Source organism: Haliotis cracherodii, unplaced genomic scaffold, assembly GCF_022045235.1.
Source record: "Haliotis cracherodii isolate W230 unplaced genomic scaffold, xgHalCrac1.p SCAF_2, whole genome shotgun sequence".
Lineage (NCBI taxonomy): Eukaryota > Metazoa > Mollusca > Gastropoda > Lepetellida > Haliotidae > Haliotis > Haliotis cracherodii.
In genome coordinates, this window is record NW_027266275.1 from 24,286,337 (window position 1) to 24,314,227 (window position 27,891).

Sequence of the window (27,891 nt, forward strand, 5' to 3'; positions counted from 1 at the left end):
AGTTCTAGTGTTGAAATACGTATATCCGAGAGCCTATACAAATCACTCGTCTGTGTGGGCGTTTGTCCACTAGAACAAGGTTATGACGACGATATAACTGGTTATGACGAATATTTGACGAGACGCGACTGCCCTAATATTTTTTATTATGTAAACTTCTCAGGTTCAACCTCAACAGATAAAAAAAATCAATATTATCTTGTGTGAGTAACGAACTCAAGTAGTGTCACAAAGCAGTCTGAAGTAAAAACATACATGGGAACGTGTGTGTGTGTGTGTGTGTGTGTGTGTGTGTGCGTGCATGCGTGCGTGCGTGCGTGCGTGCGTGCGTGTGTGCATGCGTGTGTGTGTGTGTACGTGCATGCGTGTGTGCGTGTGAGTGTGTACGTGCATGCATGTGTGCGTATGTGTGTACGTGTGTGCGTGTGTGTGTACGTACATGCGTGAGTGCGTGTGTCTCTATAGTAGAACATGGTTGTAATGATGTGTCTCAGAAAGTGGGACACGGCGGTATTTTACATGACACAAAGTCCATGTGTCAACTTACAACAGTCGTGATTGTAGCAGACAGAATTGAGAGGATAAAGCCAAGAATATATTAATTGACACTTGGGCATTACATGGCGTCAGGAGTGAAACGGGATTGGACCTTTCGGAAGTTAAGTTAAACATGGTATTCTATGGTTTCGGGTCGATCGATGGCGTACTCTTGTTGACCTGGGACGCCCTGAACGGGGTCGATCGTCAACAGTTTGGGTTTGTTGGTACCGGTTCCATCGTCTTCTAATCACAGACTGTGAAACATTGAACCTCTTGCCCACTCCAGCATGCTGACGCCGCATTGCTAGTTCATACGCAAACAATCAATGAAATCAAATAAATCACAACTGTATGATAAGCAGAATCAATACGATTGAAATAATAATGGTCCACAAAATCAGGAATGGCACGTGTTTGGTGCTTCTAGGTGAGGCTATAGGATATGTTTTAGTGTTAGTTTTAAAGACAACATAAACGGTATTGTCGTCAACACTTATGTTTGTTATAATACTTGGTATTAACATATATATTTTATGATCTTCTACACTTTTGAAGACTATATTTACCTACGACAAACGCACTTGCACGGACCGCAGGCGTTGTCCAAAAAACAGTCAACCGCATGTTAACATGTTGGGGGCGGTAATATGTAGGAATTAACATGATGCAAAAATAAATCAATTTTATGCTGTTTTAATAACATGGGAATACGTAATAAAAGGTTATAAATAATAGATTTGTGATTAACGTGGTACCCGCGCAGATACAAGCATGTTTAAACAGTTTAATGTCACTAGTCCCGACTAGATTAGGTGTGTTAGGTTTAGTGCCATCGGACACCTTGCCCATTAGGCCACCCTAGCCCACATCTGGACGCTGGGGGTACATGCTGCCAACGCTAAAATGTTACAGGTAATGTTATCAGTCACATGATATTCGTGGTATTTTTAATATTTCATAACACAATGAGACCTTTCGATTCCTGCTATATGATGCTTCAATAAAAAATATTATAAATCATGGAAGGAATTCGATTATAAATAATATATAAACTTATTAAATGCAATTTGTTTCATGGTCGAAAGTCAAAATCATAGAAAATGCCATTTCGCACTTAAAGTGAAATTTGGTAACGAATTGGTAACGAATTCTTTTGCTTTATCGAATGTGAATAATTTAACTTAAAACCCGTGAAGATTCAGGTTAAATTAGGTCGTCAATAACCCATGTTTGCCGTAAGAGGCGACTAATGGGATCGGGTGGACAGGGTGTTTGACTTGGCTGATGCAGGTCATCGTATCCCAATTGCGTGGATCGATGCTCATGATGCCAATCACTGGATTGTCTGGTATAACTCGATTATTTACACACCGCCGTCATATAGCTGGAATATTGCTGAGTGCGGCGTTAAACAACAAACAAATTAAACAACGGACTTATGGTTACTGAATAGAGCTTCTGTGATTTATGACTAACACTGAAATAGCATATATATATGCAATATCCCCGTGTCTTCCCCGTGTTGTTTTATTCCGAATTGGGTGGTATGAAATAGAACAGCAAAAATATGTTATTGCATTGTAGTTTAATTTATTTTATATCAAGTCAGAAAGTATATGTTACATCATTAAGATACATGTCTACGTGAAACAAAAGTTGGAATGAAGTCGCGTACAACAGAATCGTAATTCCTTACAGGCAACCAACGCGTAGTGTTTTCAGAGTTGTCTCCCGTTCCATACATCTTTGTTGGTGGAGATTCATAAACCCGACTCGTTTTCCAGAAACGATATTGCAAGCTTTTATCATAAAACAAATGAAAAAGTTACATTTTGTTGAAGTTTGATCCACGAAATGGGCAACACTGCCAGTAGTGACAGCGAAGATGAAGTACGTGTTGACAACAAAGAGGTTTGACAATTTACACGCTTGTTTGTATACATTAGTCGACATAACGTAAGTGCGAGTTGCATGTTCTGACGAGGAAGTTCCGGAAAAGTTACATGAAAAGATTAAGATCTGCAGAGTCTGACAGGTTTAACTCTAACTTAAATATTTTTTTAAATCAAAGGATTAATTACAGACATTATGATATTGTTTTACGCAGTGAATTAAGGACACATTTGGCATTATGAACGCCAACAAGTTGACCATCTGAAATATGAGTATTTTCATGATTAAGATGACATTGTTACGCAAGATTGACATGTCCATTGATTGTTAGTAGTTCAAAGATGCATTTGATTGACAGGGATATTTTGTGATTTACTGTTTCTTGACAACTCTAGGTATGGTTAGGCATGAAATGCCATGGATGTTTATTTATAGCTGACCGTCTGAACCAAGTCACTTGTCTTAAGCCTGAGTCTAATGTAATTTTGTTTTGTCTAGTGTTATCAGTTAATAATGATCCATATATTAATACTACAGCTTTCTGAAAGTGATGCTGAGAGTCAATGTTAGGCACAGACTGCAAACAGGCAGTTCATCAATAGGTCATAATTGTTTGGTCATGTTCATGATGTTCCTGTTCCTGCCTGTTCATGGGAGAAACTGGTGAATATGAGCATTGAAGAACGGCCAAAGCGGAGTTAAGACTTGTGAGATAAAACATCCAAGTTTTGGAAAAAACATCCAAGTTGTGCTGTAAAGAGAAAACAGTCAACATGGTCAATGAGTATGGAGAAAAATTGTCACTAGTATAAATTCAGTTTAATCAGTGATCAGTATGTATGATATGGATAAGATGACATCATGGATATATTTGTATAAATATGACATTACCGGACATCGTTGATCATATTGATTGTTTTTGCCTTCAATGAGATTAGAAAAAAAATATTGCTTGTATTTAGAATTGGATACTGTTATGTTATCCATAATACAGAATACAAACAATGTTTATATTTCAGCAGGGACAGGCCTAAGCAGTCGATTTTCATTAATGATCACTGCTGCACCCATAAATGTAATTGATACATTGGGGCACTATGCTGCTTTTCTCCTGAAAGTGGTCAAAATGCATGACACATGCGCAGATGCACTTATTTTCAGGACTTCCATAGTCGGAAATAGAAATCAGCTGTATACACATTTTCAAAAATTATGTTTTTCCTGTTTCTAAGGCAACAAGTTTGACTTTGACAGTGTTCTTTGTGGTGTGTTGGTCTGGACCATGTCTCTAAACCTAATTGGTACCCTTTCTTGAAACTGTGCACACACAAAGACCAGGATGTCAACTGGTGTCTTTTGCTATTTAGGGATTTTTTAACTTATATTTTTTCTGTTTAATATTTTATTACGAAACTTTGCATGTATATCAAATACATGATGAACTGGTGCCTATTGGTGTTTTGGCATTTCTAGAAACAATTTTTTTAGTGTTTCCATGGCAACAAACCAAGCATAACGTGGAAACCGTTTAATATCTTAATAACAAAACTTTGCATATGTATCTTACACATGCTGGACTGGTGCCTTTTGAAATTTTGGTATTTCAAATGTTTTTCGTTGTGTTTCCTTGTATTCTGGAGTTACCCTCACTTTCTCCATGCTTTATATTTTGTGCATCCTGTCAGCATTGAGGTAAATACCTCAAATTCTAAAGTGCCCCATGCATGCCATGGCGGGGGATGGTGATAACGCTGTTTTCATGTCATCATGATTATTAGCCAATCAAATTTCTGAAAAGTACATAGAATGTATTTACAAGAACCTGTTAGCCCAGGCTCAGTGTTTACGACTCTGCTTTTGTTCTATCTTTAGGTTGATGATGGCTATTCTGACAGTGAAGCAGAAACGGGTGAGTAGACGCCATTTTTCTTTTCACGTCCTTAGAATAATCATATTAAGAAACATTTATCGTCCTATGCGAACACATTCAGGGGATTTCTTGTGTTAAATCTACATGTGACTTGATCATGTTGTTCCAAACATCATCCTTGATTATCCAATATAGTATCTCCTTTCTGTGATAAAAACCCTGGACCCAGGAACCATGCATAGCTTATCATGCTTATTGTTTGTATACTACTTTAATGACGAAGAACACATCAGGGTTACATACAAAAGTAAGAATGTGTGCAGTTGTAACGGAAAAGGATTACTCACGTAACACTTATGATGCATATCAAATATATCTCCTTTATCATGTTTATAGCCACGGAGAATGTTGTGACACTGATTTATCACATCATGGGTCAAGGTCAAAACCTGGAAAAAATTACCACCTATCTCAAGAAACATTGCAATAGTTAATATTTCAAATGGTTAATATGCTTGATCATGTTGATAACCCTTGATCATGTTGATGTTGTAGGTTATATTCACATTCAACAATTTTTTTTCTGTAATTGGACACCATTTCGTAATATCATCTTTACGTGGGGTGTCATCATGTTTGAAGTAAGATTTTGAGTGACCTTCATTGAATGTTAAGGTAACTGGAATGGTCATTTGTGTTTACTGCTTTTTCCTTTTTGTAACTTAAACTTGTACAACTATATACGTGACATGTGACACACTTGAGGCAGTAGACAGGTGTAGATTTAACAACAAATTTGTATGTAGCCAGCAGAGCTTGCTCCCTTTAAATGTTGCTTGCCCTTTTCCAAACTAACTGGCTCAAAACTAAGTGTTGGAGGCCACAACTGAGTTATCCAGGGAGCTCCAAAAATTGTAGAACTCCTCACACCTAAAACATCATTTCCAGCACTTTGAGATTAAATCTTAGCTTCCATTTGCCTCATTTTTGTTGCGATTTTATGAGAAAATAAAGATGTTGTTGTTGTACAGAACATTACAAAATGGCAGCCAGTTGTGTCCTACCAAGATGATCTTTGTCATCCCTCCTAAATATTTTCCTCATCAACATTACGTGATACACGAGCAGTGTTCAATTAACAAAAGTTAACCATACACGGAGAAGGAGTGAAATTTTGACTAGCCAGACGGGCCATCTACTTTATGTTTCAACAAGCCTTTCATAATTTTAACTGTCCACAGGCCAACGGGCCAGCAGTTACATTGACCCCTGAGTAGATGAATATAGCTGGTGGTCAAATGAAACATGTTACATGTTATGAGAAGAATTGTTTTTAGAAGATATAGTATATTGGTTTAACATGTTTACTAGACACAAAGATTGGACCAAAAGGAGTTAAAATATTGAATACCCAAAGGAAAATATGAATATCCAATAAGAATGATTACATGTAAGTACACTTGGCTGAAATATTTATCTGGAGTGCTGGATAATAGATCTTAACTTCAAACACACAACATATTAGTTAATAGTACAATAAAAGTTAAACATTTTTGTCTTATCACAATGTATCAAAGAATATTTATATACTTTTAAAAGTATCAAAACTCCCCTGGAGACCATGCAGAAGAATCTGTAACCATGGTAACCTGTAATCAATGGTACCAGCCAACTGACAAACTGAAGCATGCCTGTTTTCATACTTTGTAACAGTATCTCAAATAGGGAAGGAGTCCATGTTGTTTGTAAGTACTCATGCTTCGCCTATGTCATTTGCATATTAGTGTTATCATTGTTATCATGATAATGTCAAGCTTATTTCATGGGGAAATGCTTCAGTTAAATGTTATGATTGAAATATGCAAAGATTTATGTTATGTAGGGCTGGGACGGGTAAATCGGGAACCCGGACACTTGGGTTGGGTCACAGGATTACCCGGACACATGGTTAGTCATGCGATATGTTGTTGTTCAGTGACAATAACAATAAGACTCTGAGGCTACACTTAGGCTTTCTGACTATGCACACCTTCCTTCTGACTTTATATGTCTGAGTAAAGATAAAACTTCAGTCAACTTCAGTGTGAGCACAATCAGATCGTTTTATGCATGTACATAAAGAAAGACAAGTTCTATCATTGTCTATGGATGAACAACTTCTTTATTACAATTAGTGCGACGTTTCGGTGTACTAATTGTAAAAAAGAAGTTGTCCATCCATAGAACTTGTCTTTCTTCATCACACCAACTTCTAAATGCCACTGAAAGACGTTATGTATGTACATAGTTTTTGCCAGGGCTACGGTTGAACAATTTCCAGTCAGTCATTTTTTCCCCAACTCGATACTTACAGCAGGTACCCGGGTAGGGTCAGGTAATAGGGGGTCGGGGACCTGCCCTAGTATTATGTAAAGCATGAAGCAAGGGAAGATGTGTGAAGCCCATTTCTGGTGTCCCCTGCAGTGATATTGATGGGATATTGCTAAAAGCGGCGTAAAACCATACTCACTCACTCTACTGCTAACACTGTATGCATTTTTACATGTTATAAGAGCATAGTACACTGTGAATGCATTGTAACCTGTAATAAGAGCACAGTACACTGCATATATGATATCTAGTAGAGGATCAGGATGATATATATGAAATTACGACACTAAGTGTTATGAGCCCAGTTTGATATATATATGGGCATGTTGAACTTTATGCTGTATGTTAGCTGGTGGCGACATTTCTTGGTATTGACTTGACATGTCCCATACATTTGACTTGCGTATACATGATGATGAAAATTAGTCAGTGTCATTAATTTTTGTCATTGTATGAGTGAACATTCACCTGTTACATATTTTGTGGAATTTATCAATTTTACCAATCAATTAATTCATATTCTATTGACCTGGAAGTTTCCGGGTTACAGTAGCTCTTCAGCAACCCATGCATGCTGTAAAAGACAACTATGCTTGTCGCAAGAGGCGTCTAACACTAACAAAATTGGGTGGTCAGACTCGCTGACTTCGTTATGCATGTTATTGTATCCCAATTGCATGGATCGATGCTCATGATGTCAATCACTGGATTGTCAGGTCCAGACTTGATTATTTTCAGACCGCCATCATATAGCGGGAATATTGCTGAGTGCAGCGTTAAACAACAAACAAACAGACATCATATTCTATCATCCTTGTCAGAACACTGTAGTTGTCAGTTTATTTTTAACGACAACATGGTCAATGTTAGTTTATACCAAATTCTTCTTGTTTTGCTTCCACTCCTTCAATTTTTGAGTATACTATGGTTATAACAAACTCAAAGGGACTCCTAAGTTCATTATAAGCATATATACATCATATATACAGCAAATGGCCAGGACAAAACAAACCAGTTAATTATATCCATCAGTTCGTTATAAGCGTGTTCATTATAAACAGACTTTACTGTACTAATATTTGAACTTTTTATGTTAAAACACAGACCACTCATTATGTTCATCTGCACAAATTTTCCAACAGTTTGTTCAGACAGCTCAAGTAGTGAATTCAAAGTGTGTGAAGTTTAATACTGTAATACAATCCGTTTTGTATGCAGCCAGTTATTTATTAATGAGTTTGATTTCAACATTACATCGACCGCCTCAGTGGTCTAGTGGTAGAGCGTCCGCCCGGAGAGCGGAAGGTCCGGGGTTCGATCCCCAGCAACGTCATACCAAAAGACGTTAAAAAGATTGTACTTGTTGTTACCCTGTCTGGCGCTTGGAATGAAGGGGCTAAAACAAGGACTGGTCGGCTCGGAGTCAGTATACTGTGTCTGAGTGGGGTATTCATGTTAAACTGCGGCATGGTATCTCAGTGAGCTAGCGCTATAAATCGGCATTAGTCCGGACTAGTACATGTAGTACACACACACACACACACACACACACACACACACACACACGCGCGCGTCGCTATATAAGTGCAATAATCTTGGACGCGACGTTAAACCTAATTTCACCTCACCTCACCTCACCTCACCATTACATCATGAAAGCCTTCATGTAGATGCTGTCTGGGCTGATGGCAGCAGATTTATGATATTGAATGACGTTTGTCAAGTGACATGATCAATATGTTACTTGGGTGCCAGCAGTCATTATAGCTGTCACCAAGTGCTGATACTGTGGAACAGCTGGTTGTGTTGCCATGGTTATTGTTGTCAGTTATGAGTAAGGGATGTTATTTTGCCTGACTGCCTACAGCTAATACAATAACAATACAGATTAGAGTACTATCTGCTGAAAGTCTGTGATCGGCATTTAGAAGTTGGAAGAACATGAACACATGATAACATAAGGAAGAGAATAATATTGAATATTCAAAGACCTGACATGATAACAACTGGATAACAACTTCTTTATTGTTTGTTACACCGCTTCAGGGCTACTTCTTGTCCCTTCGGAGGACATGGGTGGCCCAGTCGTCTAAGGCGCCGTGATTCACTGTGCAGAGTTGCGTCCCTTGGGCACGCCAGAAACCTATGATTGTAGGTTCGAATCCCAGTTCGCCCAAATTATGTTTGTAGTTTGTCAGCACCATACCCGTGCTCGTGGGTTTCACCGAAGTGGTAAACGTCTAAGGCCTGCATCAGGTCACAATAAGCTGACACGCCATGATATAACTGGAATACTGTTAAAAGCGGCATTAAACCCAACTCACTCACTCTTGCCCCTTCGTCAGGTGAATCCTGGGTAAATGTACTGATATGATAACTATGCTTGTCGTAAGAGGCGACTAACGGGGTCGGGTGATCAGGCTCGCTGACTTGGTTGATGCATGTCATCGAATCCCAATTGAGTGGATTAATGTTCATGATATCAATCACTTGAATGTCTGGACCAGATTTGATTATTTACAGACCGCCATCATACAACTGGAATATTGCTGAGCATGCTGAGTGCACCATTAAACAACAAAGAAACAAACTATTCATTATGTTTGAAATATAATTCAAAGTCACTATTATCAAGGAAGTTATTTGGTAAGTTTTAATAACATGTAAATGAATTACTGTTTTCAATAGCCTGCGTTTGTTTGTTTTAAAGGGGACAAAGATGGACCTTCCCTTACAGATCTCCATGCTCTCTTCAATGAGCCAGGGCTACTGCGATCGGTCGCCTCCAAGATAAAGTAAGCTGAGAAAACATGGCATGATAACTGCGTCATTTTCTCATTGCAGACTTTTTCTTTTTCTAATACAATTTGATACTCTTTTACCATGATTACATTATGAATTGTGCTTTTCTGGGGATTTTGTGTTGAAATTTGCTGAACATCACGTCGATGCACTGTTAGCTATTTTATGTCATGGGAACTGTGGTGATGGTGGAGATTTGTCTAATCAGATGGCTGGAAGAAAGATGTTCAGTAAAAATATAGTCCTCTTCCAGGAAAATGATAAATTTCCTTCTGCATGTTCGGCTTTTGTCTGGATATAGATACAAGGGCCGATTGATAAGTTCTGAGCCTCACATAGAAGGGATTTTGTAACAGTGAAATCTTTTGTTTTGGACATAACATAAGTCATGGAGGCATATCCACAAACATTTGACTCAATTGAGCATATTGTTTTGCTAAAAGTCAGTAAATTAGCAGGGTGCCGTGACCTTTGGAAAATGGACAAACATGCATTGATCAAATACTTGCAGAAAAAGGGCTTAACGCCAAAAGGCATCCATGGAGATTTGAGTACAACACTATGTTGCCCCTTCCAATGCCACTGTAAAGAGGTGGGCAGCAGAGTTTATGCGTGGCAGGTAGAGCTGTGAAGACGACCATGTCCTGGAAGGCCTGTCAAGTCAAGTAATGATCCCGAGAATCCACATTATGGTGATGACCGACTGGCGAAAGATGGCAACTGATCCAAAATGCACCAGACACAACATGTCTTGTGATTATCTAGTTCTGTTTGAAGCTGATCAAGAAAGGTTCTTGCAACTATTTGTGACTATGACTGAAGTTCGATCATAACATTAGACATCACCACCTCCAAAGAAGGCAAAGACTGTCCCATCAGCTAGAAAGGTTGTGGCCTCCATGTTCTAGGATTCCGAGGGTGTATTCATAGCGAACTTCCAAAAGGCCAGACAATAAAATGGAGCATATAATGCTCCACTTTTGATGCAATAATGAGATGAAATTAAGAATTGAGAAAAGGTGTGCTGTTCCATCAGAGAGAAGCCAGTGCACAAATCATGGCTACAATCTACAAGTGTGGCTTTGAACACCATCAGCACCAGCCTTCTCCTGGTCTGGCTCTGTCAAACTTTCATCTCCACATGAAGAGAGTTCTAGCCATAACCAGTTTGCCATAGCAGCTGTGGAGAACTTTTTGGGCAACCAAACTTCTTCAAACTGGGATGAAATCCCTTCAACATCATTGCCAAAAGTGTATCAGTGTGGAAGGGGATTATGTTGAAAATTATATCGTATTAATCGCTCTTGGTCAAGTCTGTCTATGTGAAGATCAGAACTTGTAATCCTTGTTACATAAGCAAGTGAAGATATTCCACTCTTACTTTTATCATGGGGAAAGTGGAGTGCCTGATATTGACCTCAGATTTTCAGCCTGCATTCAGAAGAAAATAGTCTGTTACATGATTGCCATGTGCTCATCGTTAAGGGGTTAAAACAGGGACTGGTTGGCCCGAGTTGGTTTAATGTGATTTGGATATCCTTGTTAAAACTGTGGCATGGTATCTTAGTGGACTAGCACTATAAAACAGTCATTAGTCTGGAGTATTAAAAGCAGCTACACACACATATGTGCACAGACGTCACTATATTAGTGCAATAATTTTGAACGTTGAGTTTTACCCATTCCCCTGACCTCCCTGTTTGTTGTTGCTTGATGCAGTGAGGTTGTACTGCCTGTTACAGAGACCCCATCCCTGACAATGTGATCCACCAGTACCACGGCCACATCATCCGGTGGCTGAGAGAGAGGCAGGACAGGATGGAGGTGGGTTGTGCACTCGGTACATGGTCAGCCGATTGTCAATTTAACAAATAATAATAATAATAATAATAATAATAATAATAATAATAATAGGCTATTTCTATTGCGTATATTTCCACGCCACTCAGGGACATGCTCAAAGCGCTATTATTACCCCGGTCGCTAGATCGGTGTGCACTCAAGAATCATTCTCATCTCCCTGGGGAGTATACAACACAAGGTGCCTTTTAGGCACCAGAAGGTTAACAACCACTTTGCCATCTCATCCTACCGAGTATCTGAGTCAGCAGAAGTACTCTTTTTTAAACATCCTTTTGATAGATTCAGAACACTTTTCCAAAATAAAATATACCTGCTGTCTGCTTATACTGTATGAGACAATGTAAGAAGCAGTATGTTTTGTGGTCTTTTTAAGCCTTAAATCTAATGTTTTGGCTGACTAAAATTTCTTTGTAGAGAATAAGACTGTATACTTTCCTTGTGTTCTAAAAATTATGTTTCCATTGTATTCAGTCAAAAGATATTTTAATAATCGGTTACATGACACACAGTGAGAATAGCAAATCTTCTCTACAACAGTCTGCAAATCTTACTAATGATATTAGTTTTTACTATGTCATAGTATATTGGCTATTGTATGTTTGCAGGAGAATGTCACGTTAAGCCAGTTCTGTGACATGCTGATGGCAAAGGGAGTGACCAGAAATGAGGTTGTGAAGGTAAGCAAAATGTGTGAGTGAGAGAGTTGTGTTTGAAACCATTGACACTTTCATCACCTTGGTAAAACCCACAAGTATAGGTATTTAAATAATCTAATAATATGAACAATATATCTGTAATATTTTATTAAGTTCTTATTTGATGTTTTTCTGATTGTAATCACCAAGATCATATAATCATAAGAATCATCCATTCAAGGTTCGATATCTGTAAAATCCATATACATGAGGTTGTTAAAAAGAATACAAAGTAGATAATCTCGCTGACACCGATGTTGTTGTACTGATAGTGTGTTCCTCCCTGACCTCCCAACCCTGATGTTGTCGTACTGATAGAGTGTTCCTCCCTGACCTCCCAACCCTGATGTTGTCGTACTGATAGAGTGTTCCTCCCTGACCTCCGAATCCCTATGTTGTTGTTCTGATAGTGTGTACCTCCCTGACCTCCCAACCCTGATGTTGTCGTACTGATAGAGTGTTCCTCCCTGACCTCCCAACCCTGATGTTGTCGTACTGATAGAGTGTTCCTCCCTGACCTCCGAATCCCTATGTTGTTGTTCTGATAGTGTGTACCTCCCTGACCTCCCAACCCCCATGTTGTCATACTGATAGAGTGTTCCTCCCTGACCTCTGTATCCCTATGTTGTTGTTCTGATAGTGTGTACCTCCCTGACCTCCCAACCCCCATGTTGTCATACTGATAGAGTGTTCCTCCCTGACCTCTGTATCCCTATGTTGTTGTTCTGATAGAGTGTACCTCCCTGACCTCCCAACCCCGATGTTGTCGTACTGATAGCGTGTTCCTCCCTGACCTCCCAACCCCGATGTTGTTGTTCTGATAGAGTGTACCTCCCTGACCTCCCAACCCCGATGTTGTCATACTGATAGAGTGTTCCTCCCTGACCTCTGTATCCCTATGTTGTTGTTCTGATAGTGTGTACCTCCCTGACCTCCCAACCCCCATGTTGTCATACTGATAGAGTGTTCCTCCCTGACCTCTGTATCCCTATGTTGTTGTTCTGATAGAGTGTACCTCCCTGACCTCCCAACCCCGATGTTGTCGTACTGATAGCGTGTTCCTCCCTGACCTCCCAACCCCGATGTTGTTGTTCTGATAGAGTGTACCTCCCTGACCTCCCAACCCCGATGTTGTCATACTGATAGAGTGTTCCTCCCTGACCTCTGTATCCCTATGTTGTTGTTCTGATAGAGTGTACCTCCCTGACCTCCCAACCCCGATGTTGTCGTACTGATAGCGTGTTCCTCCCTGACCTCCCAACCCCGATGTTGTCGTACTGATAGAGTGTACCTCCCTGACCTCCCAACCCCGATGTTGTCGTACTGATAGAGTGTACCTCCCTGACCTCCCTACCCCGATGTTGTCGTACTGATAGAGTGTACCTCCCTGACCTCCCAACCCCGATGTTGTCGTACTGATAGAGTGTCCCTCCCTGACCTCCCTACCCCGATGTTGTCGTACTGATAGAGTGTCCCTCCCTGACCTCCCAACCCCGATGTTGTCGTACTGATAGAGTGTACCTCCCTGACCTCCCTACCCCTATGTTGTCATACTGATAGAGTGTCCCTCCCTGACCTCCCAACCCCGATGTTGTCGTACTGATAGCGTGTTTCTCCGTGACCTCCCAACCCCCATGTTGTCGTACTGATAGCGTGTTCCTCCCTGACCTCCCAACCCCCATGTTGTCATACTGATAGTGTGTTCCTCCCTGACCTCCCAACCCCCATGTTGTCATACTGATAGAGTGTTTCTCCCTGACCTCCCAACCCCATGTTGTCATACTGATAGAGTTACCCTCCCTGACCTCCCAACCCCGATGTTGTCGTACTGATAGCGTGTTCCTCCCTGACCTCCCTACCCCCATGTTGTCATACTGATAGTGTGTTCCTCCCTGACCTCCCAACCCCCATGTTGTCATACTGATAGTGTGTTCCTCCCTGACCTCCCAACCCCATGTTGTCATACTGATAGAGTTACCCTCCCTGACCTCCCAACCCCATGTTGTCATACTGATAGAGTTACCCTCCCTGACCTCCCAACCCCGATGTTGTTGTATTGATAGTGTGTTCCTCCCTGACCTCCCAACCCTGATGTTGTTGTATTGATAGAGTGTTCCTCCTAACCCAGAAGTTGTTATATCAATGGAGTGTTCCTCCTGGGCAGGCGTTCCAGCAGTTTGACACAGATGGCAGTGGTGTCGCAGAGGTGTCAACCATGATGGATGCCCTGTCCACCTTCTCGTCCGGCAACGTGATGGGAGAGTTAGGGAAGAACATCCGCATGCTCCAAGCCTGCTCCCTCACTGCAGGTTAGACATGTTAGATACATAGACTGATCCTATGATGCACTGGTGACTGCTCATTTTGCAAGTCCAAACTGTAGGATGCTTTCTTTACATGTGCCTCTGTTTGACATTTATGTTGTATCTATTTTCATTTCATTCACTTCCATCTTCGGAAGGAAATATGATTCACAAATGTACAGCTGCTCAATATAGTTTACAATACACTTGAGCAATATATGTTTTAATGATCTGCACATCAGATGGTCTATAAAACTGGTTCAAATGGACATTTTGATCTAATAGAAAGGTTGAAAGTAATATTCCGATATTTCAAAATGAAAAAAAATATAATCATGTTATTTTCTCTGAAGTAGTATCTTGTGATTGTTCTCTCATGAACAAAGTATTGCAGAATATGTTGTCTATAATGTATCCCATCTTTGTTACTGTCATCTGGTGAATGAGACATCTGTCTGTGTGCAGGGTTTGTGGATGTATATGCAGGAGACAAGAACCCGATGAGCCGGCATGGAGAGAAGATCCTCAAGGTACACAGCAACACCTAATGTCGTCCTAAAAATTAAGCTTGTAACTCAAATGTTAAAGATCAAGCATCTTCAGGGTGTGCATGATGCAAATACTATACGGGCAGACCATCAGTACCCCCACCCCTGTAACATTTTGAGATGTGGGTGCTGGGATAGTGTTGTCTCAACATCTTTATACATGGCTGTGACCTTTGAATACAAGAAGATGTGATAAAGCTGCAATACTGTTAGAAGCAGCATAAAACCATCACTCATTTAAACATAATTGTTTATGGAAACTGTTTTTCAACAGTTCTGATTGGTTTAGTATAAATCGGAACTGTTTGTCACAGTGGAGACTGGAGATGTTTGTCTCGGAAGTCCAGCTGAACGTGATGTAATGTTATTATAAAAATCTGTCAAGTTTTAATTTAGGTGTTTGTAACACCCCTATGACCAGTATTCCAGTTATATCACGGCGTGTCAGCTTCATGTGGGAGGAAAGCCCGAAGTGATGCTGGTCTCAGGTGTTTACAACTTTGGTAAAACCCACGAGCACGGGTATGGTGCTGACAAACCTAGAAACATAATCGGGTTTAACCGGGATTCAAACCCACAATCATAGGTTTCTGGCATGCCCAAGGGACGCAATTCTGCACAGCAACTAGTGGCGCCTTAGACGACTGGGCCACCCGTGCCCCTTTGATGTTTGTAGTAAATAGGGGAAGACTGACCTTGATTATGGACCATTCTATAGGCATTTGGCCGCATAAGAATCATTAATAGGGATTGAATGATTGATTGATTGTGGATGTTATTTCAGTACTTGCTGCGGAACCGTGCAGAAACATCCTCCCTTCCGTTCCCTCATCTTAACGGCTTTAACAACACCAGCAACATGCGCATGTCAGTTCTCAAGTCTACCTTCACGTCTCTGAAGGATGCTGGTGAGCACCGTTCTCTGTTTTATTACGGATGGCTTTCCATTCATGTATATATATATAGCTTCAGTGTCATACCCTACACTTTCTCAAAATATAGTAAAGTATTATAGTTGCTGCTTCAAATGTGAATATACAGGCTAACCTGCCCTGCTACTTCCTGCTGTCTGTTGCAGCCAAGATGGAGAATGAGGAGCAGGAGCTTGCAGAAGGAGAGGAGCTGAAACCTATCACCAAGTGCTTCAGTGCCATGGAGGTCTCCACAAACTCCTCTGATGCCTACAGGTAGGTCTCCACAAACTCCTCTGATTTAGTTTGTATGTCGCACAGTCCTCAAGTACCATTGTTTACATGTTAACTTGTATGTATGTTTGAATATGTTATGTCAGGATGGATGATTAACACAATATCAAACAAACATTAATCTGTTTTCTTTTCAGCTCTCTGAATGTTTATCCCTTTTCTACCTCTAGATCCTAATATGTTGCTTTGTTCCTTTGTCACAAGTGTTAACACTGTTATCAATGGTTATTATGTTCCTTTGTCACGATAGTTAACACTGTTATTATGTTCCTTTGTCACAAGTGTTAACACTGTTATCATGTTCCTTTGTCACGAGTGTTAACACTGTTATTATGTTCCTTCGTCAGGAGTGTTAACACTGTTATTATGTTCCTTCGTCAGGAGTGTTAACACTGTTATTATGTTCCTTTGTCACGAGTGTTAACACTGTTATCATGTTCCTTTGTCACGAGTGTTAACACTGTTATTATGTTCCTTCGTCAGGAGTGTTAACACTGTTATTATGTTCCCTTGTCACACGTGTTAACACTAGCTATGTTATTTTCCTTAGCCGAAAACAGCTGACAACAGCTATCAGCTGTACACACGTTTACTTGGAATCTACCGGTGATTCAGTCAAGACACACCCAATGATATAACTTTACAGGATTTTAATGCAAGGATCGGCAAAAATTGTATCTGAAACTATTTTTAATCAGGAATAATATATTCCAATATCTTGTTAATTTAGTTGCAGCTTTTACTAAACATATTTAAAATAGTAATAACACAAAGCGAAGCACCTGATCGCTATTGCCGGTTATTATTTTTCACATGGAACCAGTCTGACCAGTCACTGTCAAGGATTCCCCGCACGTGATCGCATGATCGCGAGAACTACGTGTTGACATAGAATCGTCAAACTATAACATATATAACTTTTAACGAGTCAAAGTATGGCATTTATGATATATGTATCCCTTCTCTGTTGACTAAAGTTTGTTTCAAGGCATCAATAGCGGTAATCTGACCATGCTTTTGTTAATAACGGTGAGTTGTGCGATCTGAAGATCGCTTCACACTGGATTTCGCCAAAATTAATTAAAGCATTATTGAAAGGAATTTTGAATAAAAGTAATGAAATAAGTTACAAACATAAGTCTAGATATACAAAGAAACTTTTTATACCCAGACAGTGTAATTATATGATGATTTTGTGTACTTCAGTATGGATTTGTTGACATGGTATTTCCAGTATTACGTGCTCACGGTAATATCTTTCCATTGGGAAAAAAACATCAAAACTCATTATTTTGTGTATAATGCACACCCCCTTCTACACGGCTGTGTTTTTTAAAAAAAAGTGCGCACTACATGTATACTCAAGAAAATACGGTATGTTCCTTTGTCACAAGTGTTAACACTGTTATTATGTTCCTCTGTCACAAGTGTTAACACTGTTATTATGTTCCTTTGTCACAAGTGTTAACACTGTTATCATGTTCCTTTGTCACAAGTGTGAACACTGTTATCATGTTCCTTTGTCACAAGTGTTAACACTGTTATTATGTTCCTTTGTCACAAGTGTTAACACTGTTATCATGTTCCTTTGTCACAAGTGTTAACACTGTTATTATATTCCTTTGTCCCAAGTGTTAACACTGTTATTATGTTCTATATTTCATGTTTCAGATTAACTAATGGTGACCCATATAGCTTCTGGCAGTCAGACGGAGCTGCTCGGACCCACTGGATCAGGTGTGTATCACTTTTATACACACTCAAGCCCTGTTAATGCAGCATCCTTTATAATACAAGTGACCCAGTCAAAGAAATTGTAACTGACTGTGCAGAGATGTGTCTTTCAGACCCGTGAAGATCCGAGGTAGAATAGGCCTTCAACAACCCATGCTTGCCGTAAAAGGCGACTATGCTTGGATGGGATTGGATGGTCGGGCTCGCTGACTTGGTTGATGCATGTCATCGATCCCAATTGCATGGATCTATGCTCATGATGTTAATCACTGGATTGTCTGGATTATTTACAGACCGCCGTCATATAGCTGGAATATTGCTGAGTGTGGCGTTAAACAACAAACCAATGTGTCTTTCAACTGAAGGAATGACAGCTCAAATCCTACATTTCCCTTGCTTATGATCCTTTGCTATGGAGGAGGTTTTCACATGGTACCAGTGGTACCTATTTTTATCATCACATGGTTTGAATGTGGTATGTTGAGATGTAGAGTGTCAGTTTATTTCCTTGACAGGCTACGGATGAGGAACAATGTGGTGATCAAACAGCTGTCAGTGTCGGTGGCATCATCCGATCAGAGTTACATGCCGGAGCTGGTGATGGTGTCGGCTGGCAGGAGTCCCAGAGCTCTGCGGGAGCTCAAGGAGGTCCGCATTGCTAGGTAGGAAACTCAGCTTCCTGTATGGCGTAAGCTCCTCACAGTGATACAGACTTGAGAACTTTCCTCGGATTCCCGCAATTCTGGGATTTTTCCTCTCAGAATGATTTAAATTTTCACAAAAAAATCCCTAGATTGTCGATGTTTCTCCAAAAAAACAAGTTTTGCTGTTCTCATATCTGGTGACCATTCACTCTGTACTATCGCAGAAACCAGTGAATAGCTCCCCATTGTGCTAGGCACATTGCAACCTTGCATGGAGTTAACTCCCGCTTGCATGAATGTTATGTTCACAAACAAGTGATGACCCTTTTCCCACTTAACTATAAAGATATTCCTAAACATTGCTAAAGACATGCACAAAAATATACATGTCGCAGCATTTAGAGTGTGAGGGAAATTTTCCAGATTCTTGTCATGGCTGCTTGCACACTGTTGGCTTCTCCCTATGTCTTCAGTTGACTGTAATGGTTTTGATTATATATGAGGTGACTTAAAGAGTCAGGTGGTCAGGTTCAGTGACTTGGTTGATAGGATGTCATTTTTCTCTCACATAGATCACACTTTCAACTTGGGGCAAGCATGGCCCAGTCATCTAAGGCAATGTGATTTGCAGTGCCAGAAACCTATGATCGTGGGTTCGAATCCTGGTTCGCCCCAATTATGTTTCTAGGTTTGTCAGCACCATACCCATGCTCGTGTGTTTCCCCGAAGTGGTAAATATCTGAGACATGCTTCGCGTCGGGCTTTCCTCCCACATTAAGCTGACACGCCGTGATATAACTGGAATACTGTTAAAAGCGGCTTTTACTAAACCCTACTCACTCACTCACTCACTCACTCACTCACTCACTCACTCACTCACTTTCAATCACAGATTTGTCTGCTACAGGCTTGATTATTCACAGGTTGGCGTCATATTGCTGGAATATTTCAGAGTGTGGTATTAAACCACAAAAAAACAAACAATGTACTTATATTCCTTCAGTGCACTTTTGGAATGGTGAATGTGTGACATCATGGAGGGTTTCCTTGGTGTTGTCTACGTTGATAATTGTCTCCTCACTCAGTGATACAGGCAGATAGAGAAACAGCTCATTGACATTGTGTAGCTGTGGTGGTGTCCAGGATCAGACTGGTTCACTGTTTGTCCCGATCAATTTGTTGACAACGAAAAAATAACAAGTTGTGATCGTTTTTAATGTGTTGATGTTTGAAATATTCTTCTATTTTTTGTGAACCTTTTATGGAATACTTGATCTGCTCTGGAATAATATTGACTCATTTATTTGTTTCAGTCATTTTACTGGAGATGTTGTGCTTTTGAAAAATGCCAAGGTCTTCTACCCTAGTAAGTAAACATTACTTGAACTAATTTTCTGCCAAGATCATTAAGGTGGTACCATGTGAATCATTGTTTTGCATATATAAAAGAAATAACGTTGGTTTGAGATGCAGATAAGATAATGTTCTCTTCGGTTTCTAGTCATTCAGATTAACATCAAACGGTGCCACAGTGATGGCTGTGATACCAGGATACATGGCATCAAGACAGTGGGATACAGGTAACCATATTTATCTACCACAACCTGATGTTGTTGTTTTTACACTTCCAGAAGATTACTGTTGAGAATGAAATGCTTACTACCAATATGTAATCTGTCCCGTTAAATCTGGAAATTAATGCCGACTCATCTGACTTGCTCACAGTAATGCCTTTGTGTTGGGGAAAAAACATCAGAACTCTTCAACCCTTTGTATAAGACAGCCCCCCTTGAAAGCCCCTAATTCTAGGTACGAAAAACTTGCCTTTTACACACTGATATCCGGTATAGAGATATACAGAGTTATACAGACCTTTATCGTTGCATCGTAATTTATGCCAAGGTACATAACTCTGTACCCATGATCTACATCTTGAAATTTGTTAACCCAGACAGTTTAACTTGGACTTGTCTGGGTGAACAGGGTTTCATTGTACATGTATTGCTTTATTATATGGTGCCTCTATATGAGAGGCTCACAAGACTATGTTTAACCTCAGAGTTGTCCGAGAGCCTGGCGTGACAGTGATGGATGCGACGGCGATGTGGTACCTGCAGATCCTGGCGTCCACAGTGTCTGCCACTGTTCCTCAGTCTCCACAGCTCAGACTGCTGGTCCTGCAACATACCAAGTAGGGATCTCTCACACTTTACTCCACAATTATTATATTCCTGATATCTAGAATTGTTTGGGTAGAATATCTTAAAGAAACATGCAGATGTGTCTTAATTTTTCATGCTGCTTTTCCGTCTGCATGTCCCTTGAGTTATCACTATGAATCTACTGTTTACTTTTCTTCACTGTGTCTACAAGGATGAGTTAAGTGGTAAAGGTTATATTATTTAAGTGACAAGTTCTTGTAAGGATTGATTTCTCCTATCATGACCAGTCCTGTGTTAGCTTGTTCTAGACCCGTGAAGATCCAGGGTAGAATAGGTTTTCAGAAACTCATTCTTGCCATGAAAGGTGACTATGCTTGTCGTAAGAGGCGACTAACAGGATCGGGTGGTCAGGCTCGCTGACTTGGTTGATGCATGCCATCGATCCCAATTGCGTGGATTGATGCTTATGATGTCAATCACTGGATTGTCTGATCCAGACTCGATTATTTACAGACCACCGTCATATAACTGGAATATTGCTAAGTGCGGCGTTAAACAACAAACAATCAAAACCAAAGCTTGTTCTTTTGAGTTGTTTGGTTCAGAGTGTAGGACTTTGGGGATTTCTGTTGCTTGTAGACAGTTCAATGTTATGATGAAAGCCAACCATGTTCATTGGGCTATGAAAATAAACTGAAGTTATCTTAACCGTATGTTATCTTGTTCAAAGATCTTCGATGCTGCTCCATGTACATGTGTCAGATAATAATAATAATAATAATAATAATAATAATAATAATAATAATAATAATAATAACAACAGCAACAATAATAACAAAAATAACAAAAATAATAATTAGATATGACCTTTTTTTTGCTGAGTTTTATTCCTTAAATTAAGAAAGTGTAATTTATTTTGATGGTGAAATCTGTTTTGTTGTATCAGTGACAGACAATGACATGCATGGGTGTGCTTGTAGGAAGGCCCTGGAACACATGCCGCCGCTGTCCCTCAGCCTGGCCAGCACTGACCGTCCCCAGTTCCTCAGCAAGCATGTGATGCAGGAGATGGAGACATTCATCACGGAGCTGGCAAGGTGGGAGCCAACATCTTATATAGGGAAAGAAGGGCACAGGTGGCCCAGTCCTCTAATGTGCCGTGATTTGCGGTGCAGAGTTGCATCCCTTGGGCACGCCGGAAACCTATGATTGTGGGCGTTAAACCCAACCCACTCACTTATATAGGGAAATGAATGGGATTACTTCATGGAAATCTGGGCCAGTTAGGCCATGTCTGTAAATTGTGTTAATTTGCCTTTCCATGATAAGATTGAATAATCTTGTTGAACATTTTGACTGACATGTATAAATGTGTGGGGGAAATGTGTTATTGAAATGAATATGTTTTTTTCCATGTTTTGTTTCAGTAAAGGAGATGAGATCATCCCCGAGGGATTACACCTACTGCTGGGGCTCAACTTGGCCAGGGGCAACGTGGCAGGCCTGCTGAAAACCCTCAAACACTTTTATAGTAAGTGTCAGTGTCAGCCTCAATACTGGCTCTTCACTTTGGACTTACTTCCCACATTTGGCTGAAATACTGCTCACAGCACACTCACTCTTGTTGTTCATGATATAAATTATAACAGCAGCAGTAGAAACTAACAGTTTTAGTCCACTAGCCCTATGATAACATATAGCAAAACCCTTAAGAATGGCAAATTTCTACTAGTCCTTATGATACCTTGCAGCAGTAGAAACTAACATTTTTAGTCCACTAGCCGTATGATAGCATATAGCAAAACCCGTAAAAATGGCAAATTTCTACTAGTCCTTATGATACCTTGCAGCAGTAGAAACTAACATTTTTAGTCCACTAGCCGTATGATAACATATAGCAAAACCCTTAAGAATGGCAAATTTCTACTAGTCCTTATGATACCTTGACTATTGGGCAGGACTAGTGCCAGTTTCTAACCCTGTAACAGCTGTTGTTCTGTTTACCTGTGTATTATGTATCTGTGTTCTCTGCAGGAAATCCTGAGTTAACCTTGCCGTGTTCAGGTCTGCTGCTGAAGATGATAGATGCCAGGAACTCCTGCTGGGAGAGATTAGGTCAGTAGCATTATGTAGCTGTGGTAGTGGGCTGGCCTAGGGGATGCAATGTGCTGTCATCCATCTCCATTCCCTTCTCATTCCTGTTGAGTTTATACAAGTTGTATTTATAGGTGATGAATTACTTGCATGCCAGTGGAATACTGTAGTGGTCCTAGGGGCAGAATACGTCCCTACACTGTATCAATGACTTGTTGTGTCGTTGTAACTCAGCCATGTTGGGTTTGCTCATTATTATCAAACACTGGTATATCGAGTCAAGATTTGATTATTTACAGGTCACTGTGATAAAGCTGAAACATTGATATCTCACTCATTCACTTTATGTTGGTGCAGTGATGAAACTAACAGTTTCAGTCCACTAGTCCTTATAATGATAACATATAGCAAAATACTTACAAATTTCAAACTTCTACTTGTCCTTATGATACCTTAACTATTGGCAGTTTGACAAGGACTATAAGACTAGTGCAAGTTTTTAGCACTGAGGTGCCTTTGAAGATCTGGCTTAGAATGGATCTTCAGTAACCCATGCTTGTTTGTAGGAGGCAACTAATGGGATCGGGTGATCAGACTCACTGACTTGGTTGATGCATGTCATCATATCCCAGATGCGTTGGTCAATGCTCATCATGTCAATCACTGGATTGTCTGTCACAGAATTGATTATTTACAAGCTGTGTCATATAGTTTGAATATTGCCGATTGCCGCGTTAAACAACAAACAAACAAACAAAATGTAGCCTATAGATTCACAGTGGCAAACTCAATTCACTAACTTATGAAAGAACTGATGCATTCATCCATGGAGAACATGGTACTCAACTTGCACACACACACTCCATTTGGAGAATCAACTCTTATGGTCTGGCAGCTTTTGTGATTTGGTTAACATATTCCAGACTCTAGTGGTCCTTGTCAGACTACCTGTTATCATGGTGAACTCATGCTGGCTGTGTGTTTCAGAGAGCCCCCTACAGTTCAGCGTTTGTGGATGTGACGGGGGTCAGAGTGATGAGACATCTAGTGCCGAGAATGTCACCCTGAAGCCATCGGGCAATGCGCCACAACGTAAGATTGGCTGTTTGGGTGATACTGTGTAGCCCTGTGATTCCTCTCTGGTTAGGTCTTCATTGTTTCTATTGTTTCTATTATTTCTATTGTTTCTATCATCATCCCATCCCAGTTACAGCCGTCTTTCCACGGGAACCTTACATTTTGCCTGACCAATTGCTTCATTGGACTTAGCCTACAAGTTGGATAATGTCATAGTATGTGGAAGGGGAGCTACTGGTGAATACAAGCTGTCATGTTTTAATCTCATTTGGATGTTATACTCAAATGGTGCAACCCTGTGGGATTCACGGAGAGAATAGGTCCCTGTCAACCTATGTTGGTCTCCCAGTGGGAATCAAGGCTAGAATAGGTCCCCAGCAACCTATGTTGGTCTCCCAGTGGGAATCAAGGATAGAATAGGTCCCCAGCAACCTATGTTGGTCTCCATGTGGGATTCAGGGATAGAAAAGGTCCCCAGCAACCTATACTGGTCTCCCTGTGGGAATCAAGGATAGAATAAGCCCCCAGCAACTAATGTTGGTCTCACAGTGGGAATCAAGGATAAGATAGGTCCCCAGCAACCTGTGCTGGTCTCCTTGTGGGATTCAGGGATAGAATAGGTCCCCGGCAACCTATGCTGGTCTCCTTGTGGGATTCAGGGATAGAATAGGTCCCCAGCCACCACTGTTGGTCTGCCTATGGGATTTAAGGGTTAGAATAGGTCCCCAGCAACCTATGCTGGTTGCTACAGGCGACTGAATGGATCAGGTGGTCAAAGTCGATGACTTGGCATAATATTATACCTTGATGAAATGGGCTGTTGCTCATAATATCAATCACTTAATTGTCTGGTCTAGATTCGATTTCTTTTTTAACGGGCTGCCATCATAATGCAGGAAAACTGCTCAGTGATTCAATACCAAACAAACAAATAAATCAAATGAGTGTTGTGTAGTACATGATATATTATTAAGAGTATTATAGAAAATTTCATTCATAGAGCTACATAAGGTTGTAATAGTGTTTGTAATTGTGACAGCTTTTGAATTCCTATTTAGTTTTGTCATTGCTTACTGTCATGTGTTCTTTCTATAGCCTACTTGTCCGAAGAAGGCAAGACAAAGGTGAACATGTTCTTCAAGGCCCAAGAGAACATTCAGCTCACCAAGCTCAGAATAAAGGTAACAACATGACTCTGGCTGGATAATCTGTGCTCATAGCTGTGTGATTTCCATGAGAAATGTTCAGTGAAACTTACTGATGGGAATGACTGCAAACATGTAAAGGACTGTTAATGCTGACATTTGTGAACCCGGCAGAATCATTGGAAGGGTACCATCAAGATCAATGGTTTGCCTGTGTAGTCTTATTGAAGTTATTTATGACATTGGACAGTATCTTGGCTCTATACATTGGTCATTATAAAGCATATTGGGCTAGAGTCCACTGCATTGTATGTAATGCAAAGTTTGATTTCTGTATTATTACCACGTTTGATAAACCAAACCTTTTTACTGAGGTGACATTGGCAATGTTTAGACATGGTTTGTGTATTTTACATCAGATAACCCCAGGCGGTCGTGGACCACGAAGAGGACTGGTGTTTGTGTTCAGAGAGAGGTATGTTGTACACTTTAGGGGTGAGTTGTACACTGTAGGGGCAAGTTGTACATTGTAGGGGTAAGTTGTACACTAGGGGGCAAGTTGTACATTGTAGGCTAGGTTGTACATTGTTGGGGTAAGTTGTACATTGTAGGGGTAAGTTGTACATTGTAGGGGTAAGTTGTACATTGTTGGGGTAAGTTGTACATTGTAGGGTAAGTTGTACATTGTAGTGGTAAGTTGTACATTGTAGGGGTAAGTTGTACATTGTAGGGGTAAGTTGAAAATTGTAGGGGTAGGTTGTACACTAGGGGCAAGTTGTACATTGTTGGGGTAAGTTGTACGTTGTAGGGGTAAGTTGTACGTTGTAGGGGTAAGTTGTACATTGTAGGGTAAGTTGTACATTGTAGGGTAAGTTGTACATTGTAGGGTAAGTTGTACATTGTAGGGTAAGTTTTACATTGTAGTGGTAGGTTGTACATTGTAGTGGTAGGTTGTACATTGTAGGGTAAGTTGTACACTATAGTGGTAAGTTGTACATTGTAGGGGTAAGTTGTACATTGTAGTGGTAAGTTGAACATTGTAGGGGTAAGTTGAACATTGTAGGGGTAAGTTGTACATTGTAGTGGTAAGTTGAACATTGTAGGGGTAAGTTGAACATTGTAGGGGTAAGTTGTACATTGTTGGGGTAAGTTGTACATTGTAGGGGTAGGTTGTACATTGTAGGGGTAAGTTGTACATTGTAGTGGTAAGTTGTACATTGTAGTGGTAAGTTGAACATTGTAGGGGTAAGTTGTACATTGTTGGGGTAAGTTGTACATTGTAGGGGTAGGTTGTACATTGTAGGGGTAAGTTGTACATTGTAGTGGTAAGTTGTACGTTGTAGGGGTAAGTTGTACATTGTAGTGGTAAGTTGAACATTGTAGGGGTAGGTTGTACATTGTAGTGGTAGGTTGTACATTGTAGGGTAAGTTGTACATTGTAGTGGTAAGTTGTACGTTGTAGGGGTAAGTTGTACATTGTAGTGGTAAGTTGAAAATTGTAGGGGTAAGTTGTACACTATAGTGGTAAGTTGTACATTGTAGGGGTAAGTTGTACATTGTAGGGGTAAGTTGTACATTGTAGGGTAAGTTTTACATTGTAGTGGTAGGTTTTACATTGTAGTGGTAAGTTGTACATTGTAGTGGTAAGTTGTACGTTGTAGGGGTAAGTTGTACACTATAGTGGTAAGTTGAAAATTGTAGGGGTAAGTTGTACACTATAGTGGTAAGTTGTACATTGGAGGGTAAGTTGTACATTGTAGGCTAAGTTGTACATTGTTGGGGTAAGTTGTACATTGTAGGGGTAAGTTGTACATTGTAGTGGTAGGTTGTACATTGTAGGGGTAAGTTGTACATTGTAGGGTAAGTTGAACATTGTAGGGGTAAGTTGTACATTGAAGGGGTAAGTTGTACATTGTAGGCTAAGTTGTACATTGTAGGGGTAAGTTGTACATTGTAGGCTAAGTTGTACATTGTTGGGGTAAGTTGTACATTGTAGGGGTAAGTTGTACATTGTAGGGGTAGGTTGTACATTGTAGGGGTAAGTTGTACATTGTAGGGTAAGTTGTACATTGTAGGGGTAAGTTGTACACTATAGTGGTAAGTTGTACATTGTAGGGGTAAGTTGTACACTATAGTGGTAAGTTGTACATTGTAGGGGTAGGTTGTACATTGTAGGGGTAAGTTGTACATTGTAGGGGTAAATTGTACATTGTAGGGTAAGTTGTACATTGTAGGGGTAAGTTGTACACTATAGTGGTAAGTTTTACATTGTAGGGGTAAGAGTGTTAGAACCTACACCGAAATGTCGCTCCTAATTGTAATAAAGAAGTTGTTCATTCAAATGTCTCAACTTACTTAGTAGTCTAACGTCTAAATGCCGGGTGGTCGGGTAGCCTAGTGCTTAAAGCGTTCACTCGTCACGCCGAAGACCCGGGTTCAATTCCCGACATGGGTACAATGTATGAACCCCATTTCTGGTGTCTCCCGCCGTGATATTGCTGGAATATTACTAAAAGCGGTGTAAAACAATACTCACTCACTCACTCTAAATGCCTCTCAAAGAAGTTACTGAACAGTAATGGTTTACCTCAGTAATCCACAATCAAATGAAACTAAAAGCCTTTCTAAAGGTAACAGTAATGTGACAGATGTTGTTCATGTTGTAAGTCCCTGCTGTGAACATGCGTGTGTTTGTGTGTCTTCCAGCAAGGAGTTTAAGCTGGAGGAGCAGATTGAGAGGTTCAACTTGTATGATACATGGCATGAACTCGAGTACAACTTTAGTGTACAAGTAAGGTAAGTCAGCTGAATGTTGCTCCAGTCATTATAACTCTAGTCACAAAGGCATGGGGTTGTGAGTAAGATGTAGGTCCCAAGCAACCTCTGCTTGTCGTGAGAGGCAAGTGGTCAGACTCAGTTGATTGTATGCCATCAGATCCCAATTGC

General features: G+C 40.3%; 1 protein-coding gene across 2 annotated transcripts in view; it reads left to right on the forward strand.

Moving 5' to 3' along the window:
• Positions 1–2,313: 2,313 nt before the first annotated feature.
• Positions 2,314–27,891, forward strand: part of LOC139467863 (zinc finger ZZ-type and EF-hand domain-containing protein 1-like) — a 93,926-nt gene continuing 68,348 nt past the window's right edge. For both annotated transcript variants that reach the window (XM_071249371.1, XM_071249372.1), the window contains exons 1-21: positions 2,314–2,451; positions 4,306–4,342; positions 9,384–9,468; positions 11,218–11,299; positions 11,944–12,015; positions 14,198–14,342; positions 14,802–14,866; positions 15,669–15,792; positions 15,963–16,071; positions 17,761–17,826; positions 18,339–18,485; positions 19,781–19,833; positions 19,969–20,047; positions 20,527–20,658; positions 21,610–21,726; positions 22,057–22,160; positions 22,664–22,744; positions 23,711–23,815; positions 24,896–24,981; positions 25,365–25,420; positions 27,652–27,741. In XM_071249371.1, coding sequence (XP_071105472.1) covers positions 2,395–2,451; positions 4,306–4,342; positions 9,384–9,468; positions 11,218–11,299; positions 11,944–12,015; positions 14,198–14,342; positions 14,802–14,866; positions 15,669–15,792; positions 15,963–16,071; positions 17,761–17,826; positions 18,339–18,485; positions 19,781–19,833; positions 19,969–20,047; positions 20,527–20,658; positions 21,610–21,726; positions 22,057–22,160; positions 22,664–22,744; positions 23,711–23,815; positions 24,896–24,981; positions 25,365–25,420; positions 27,652–27,741 — 1,892 coding nt within the window. In that variant the 5' untranslated portion in view covers positions 2,314–2,394. The remainder of the gene's footprint in view (positions 2,452–4,305; positions 4,343–9,383; positions 9,469–11,217; positions 11,300–11,943; positions 12,016–14,197; positions 14,343–14,801; positions 14,867–15,668; positions 15,793–15,962; positions 16,072–17,760; positions 17,827–18,338; positions 18,486–19,780; positions 19,834–19,968; positions 20,048–20,526; positions 20,659–21,609; positions 21,727–22,056; positions 22,161–22,663; positions 22,745–23,710; positions 23,816–24,895; positions 24,982–25,364; positions 25,421–27,651; positions 27,742–27,891) is intronic.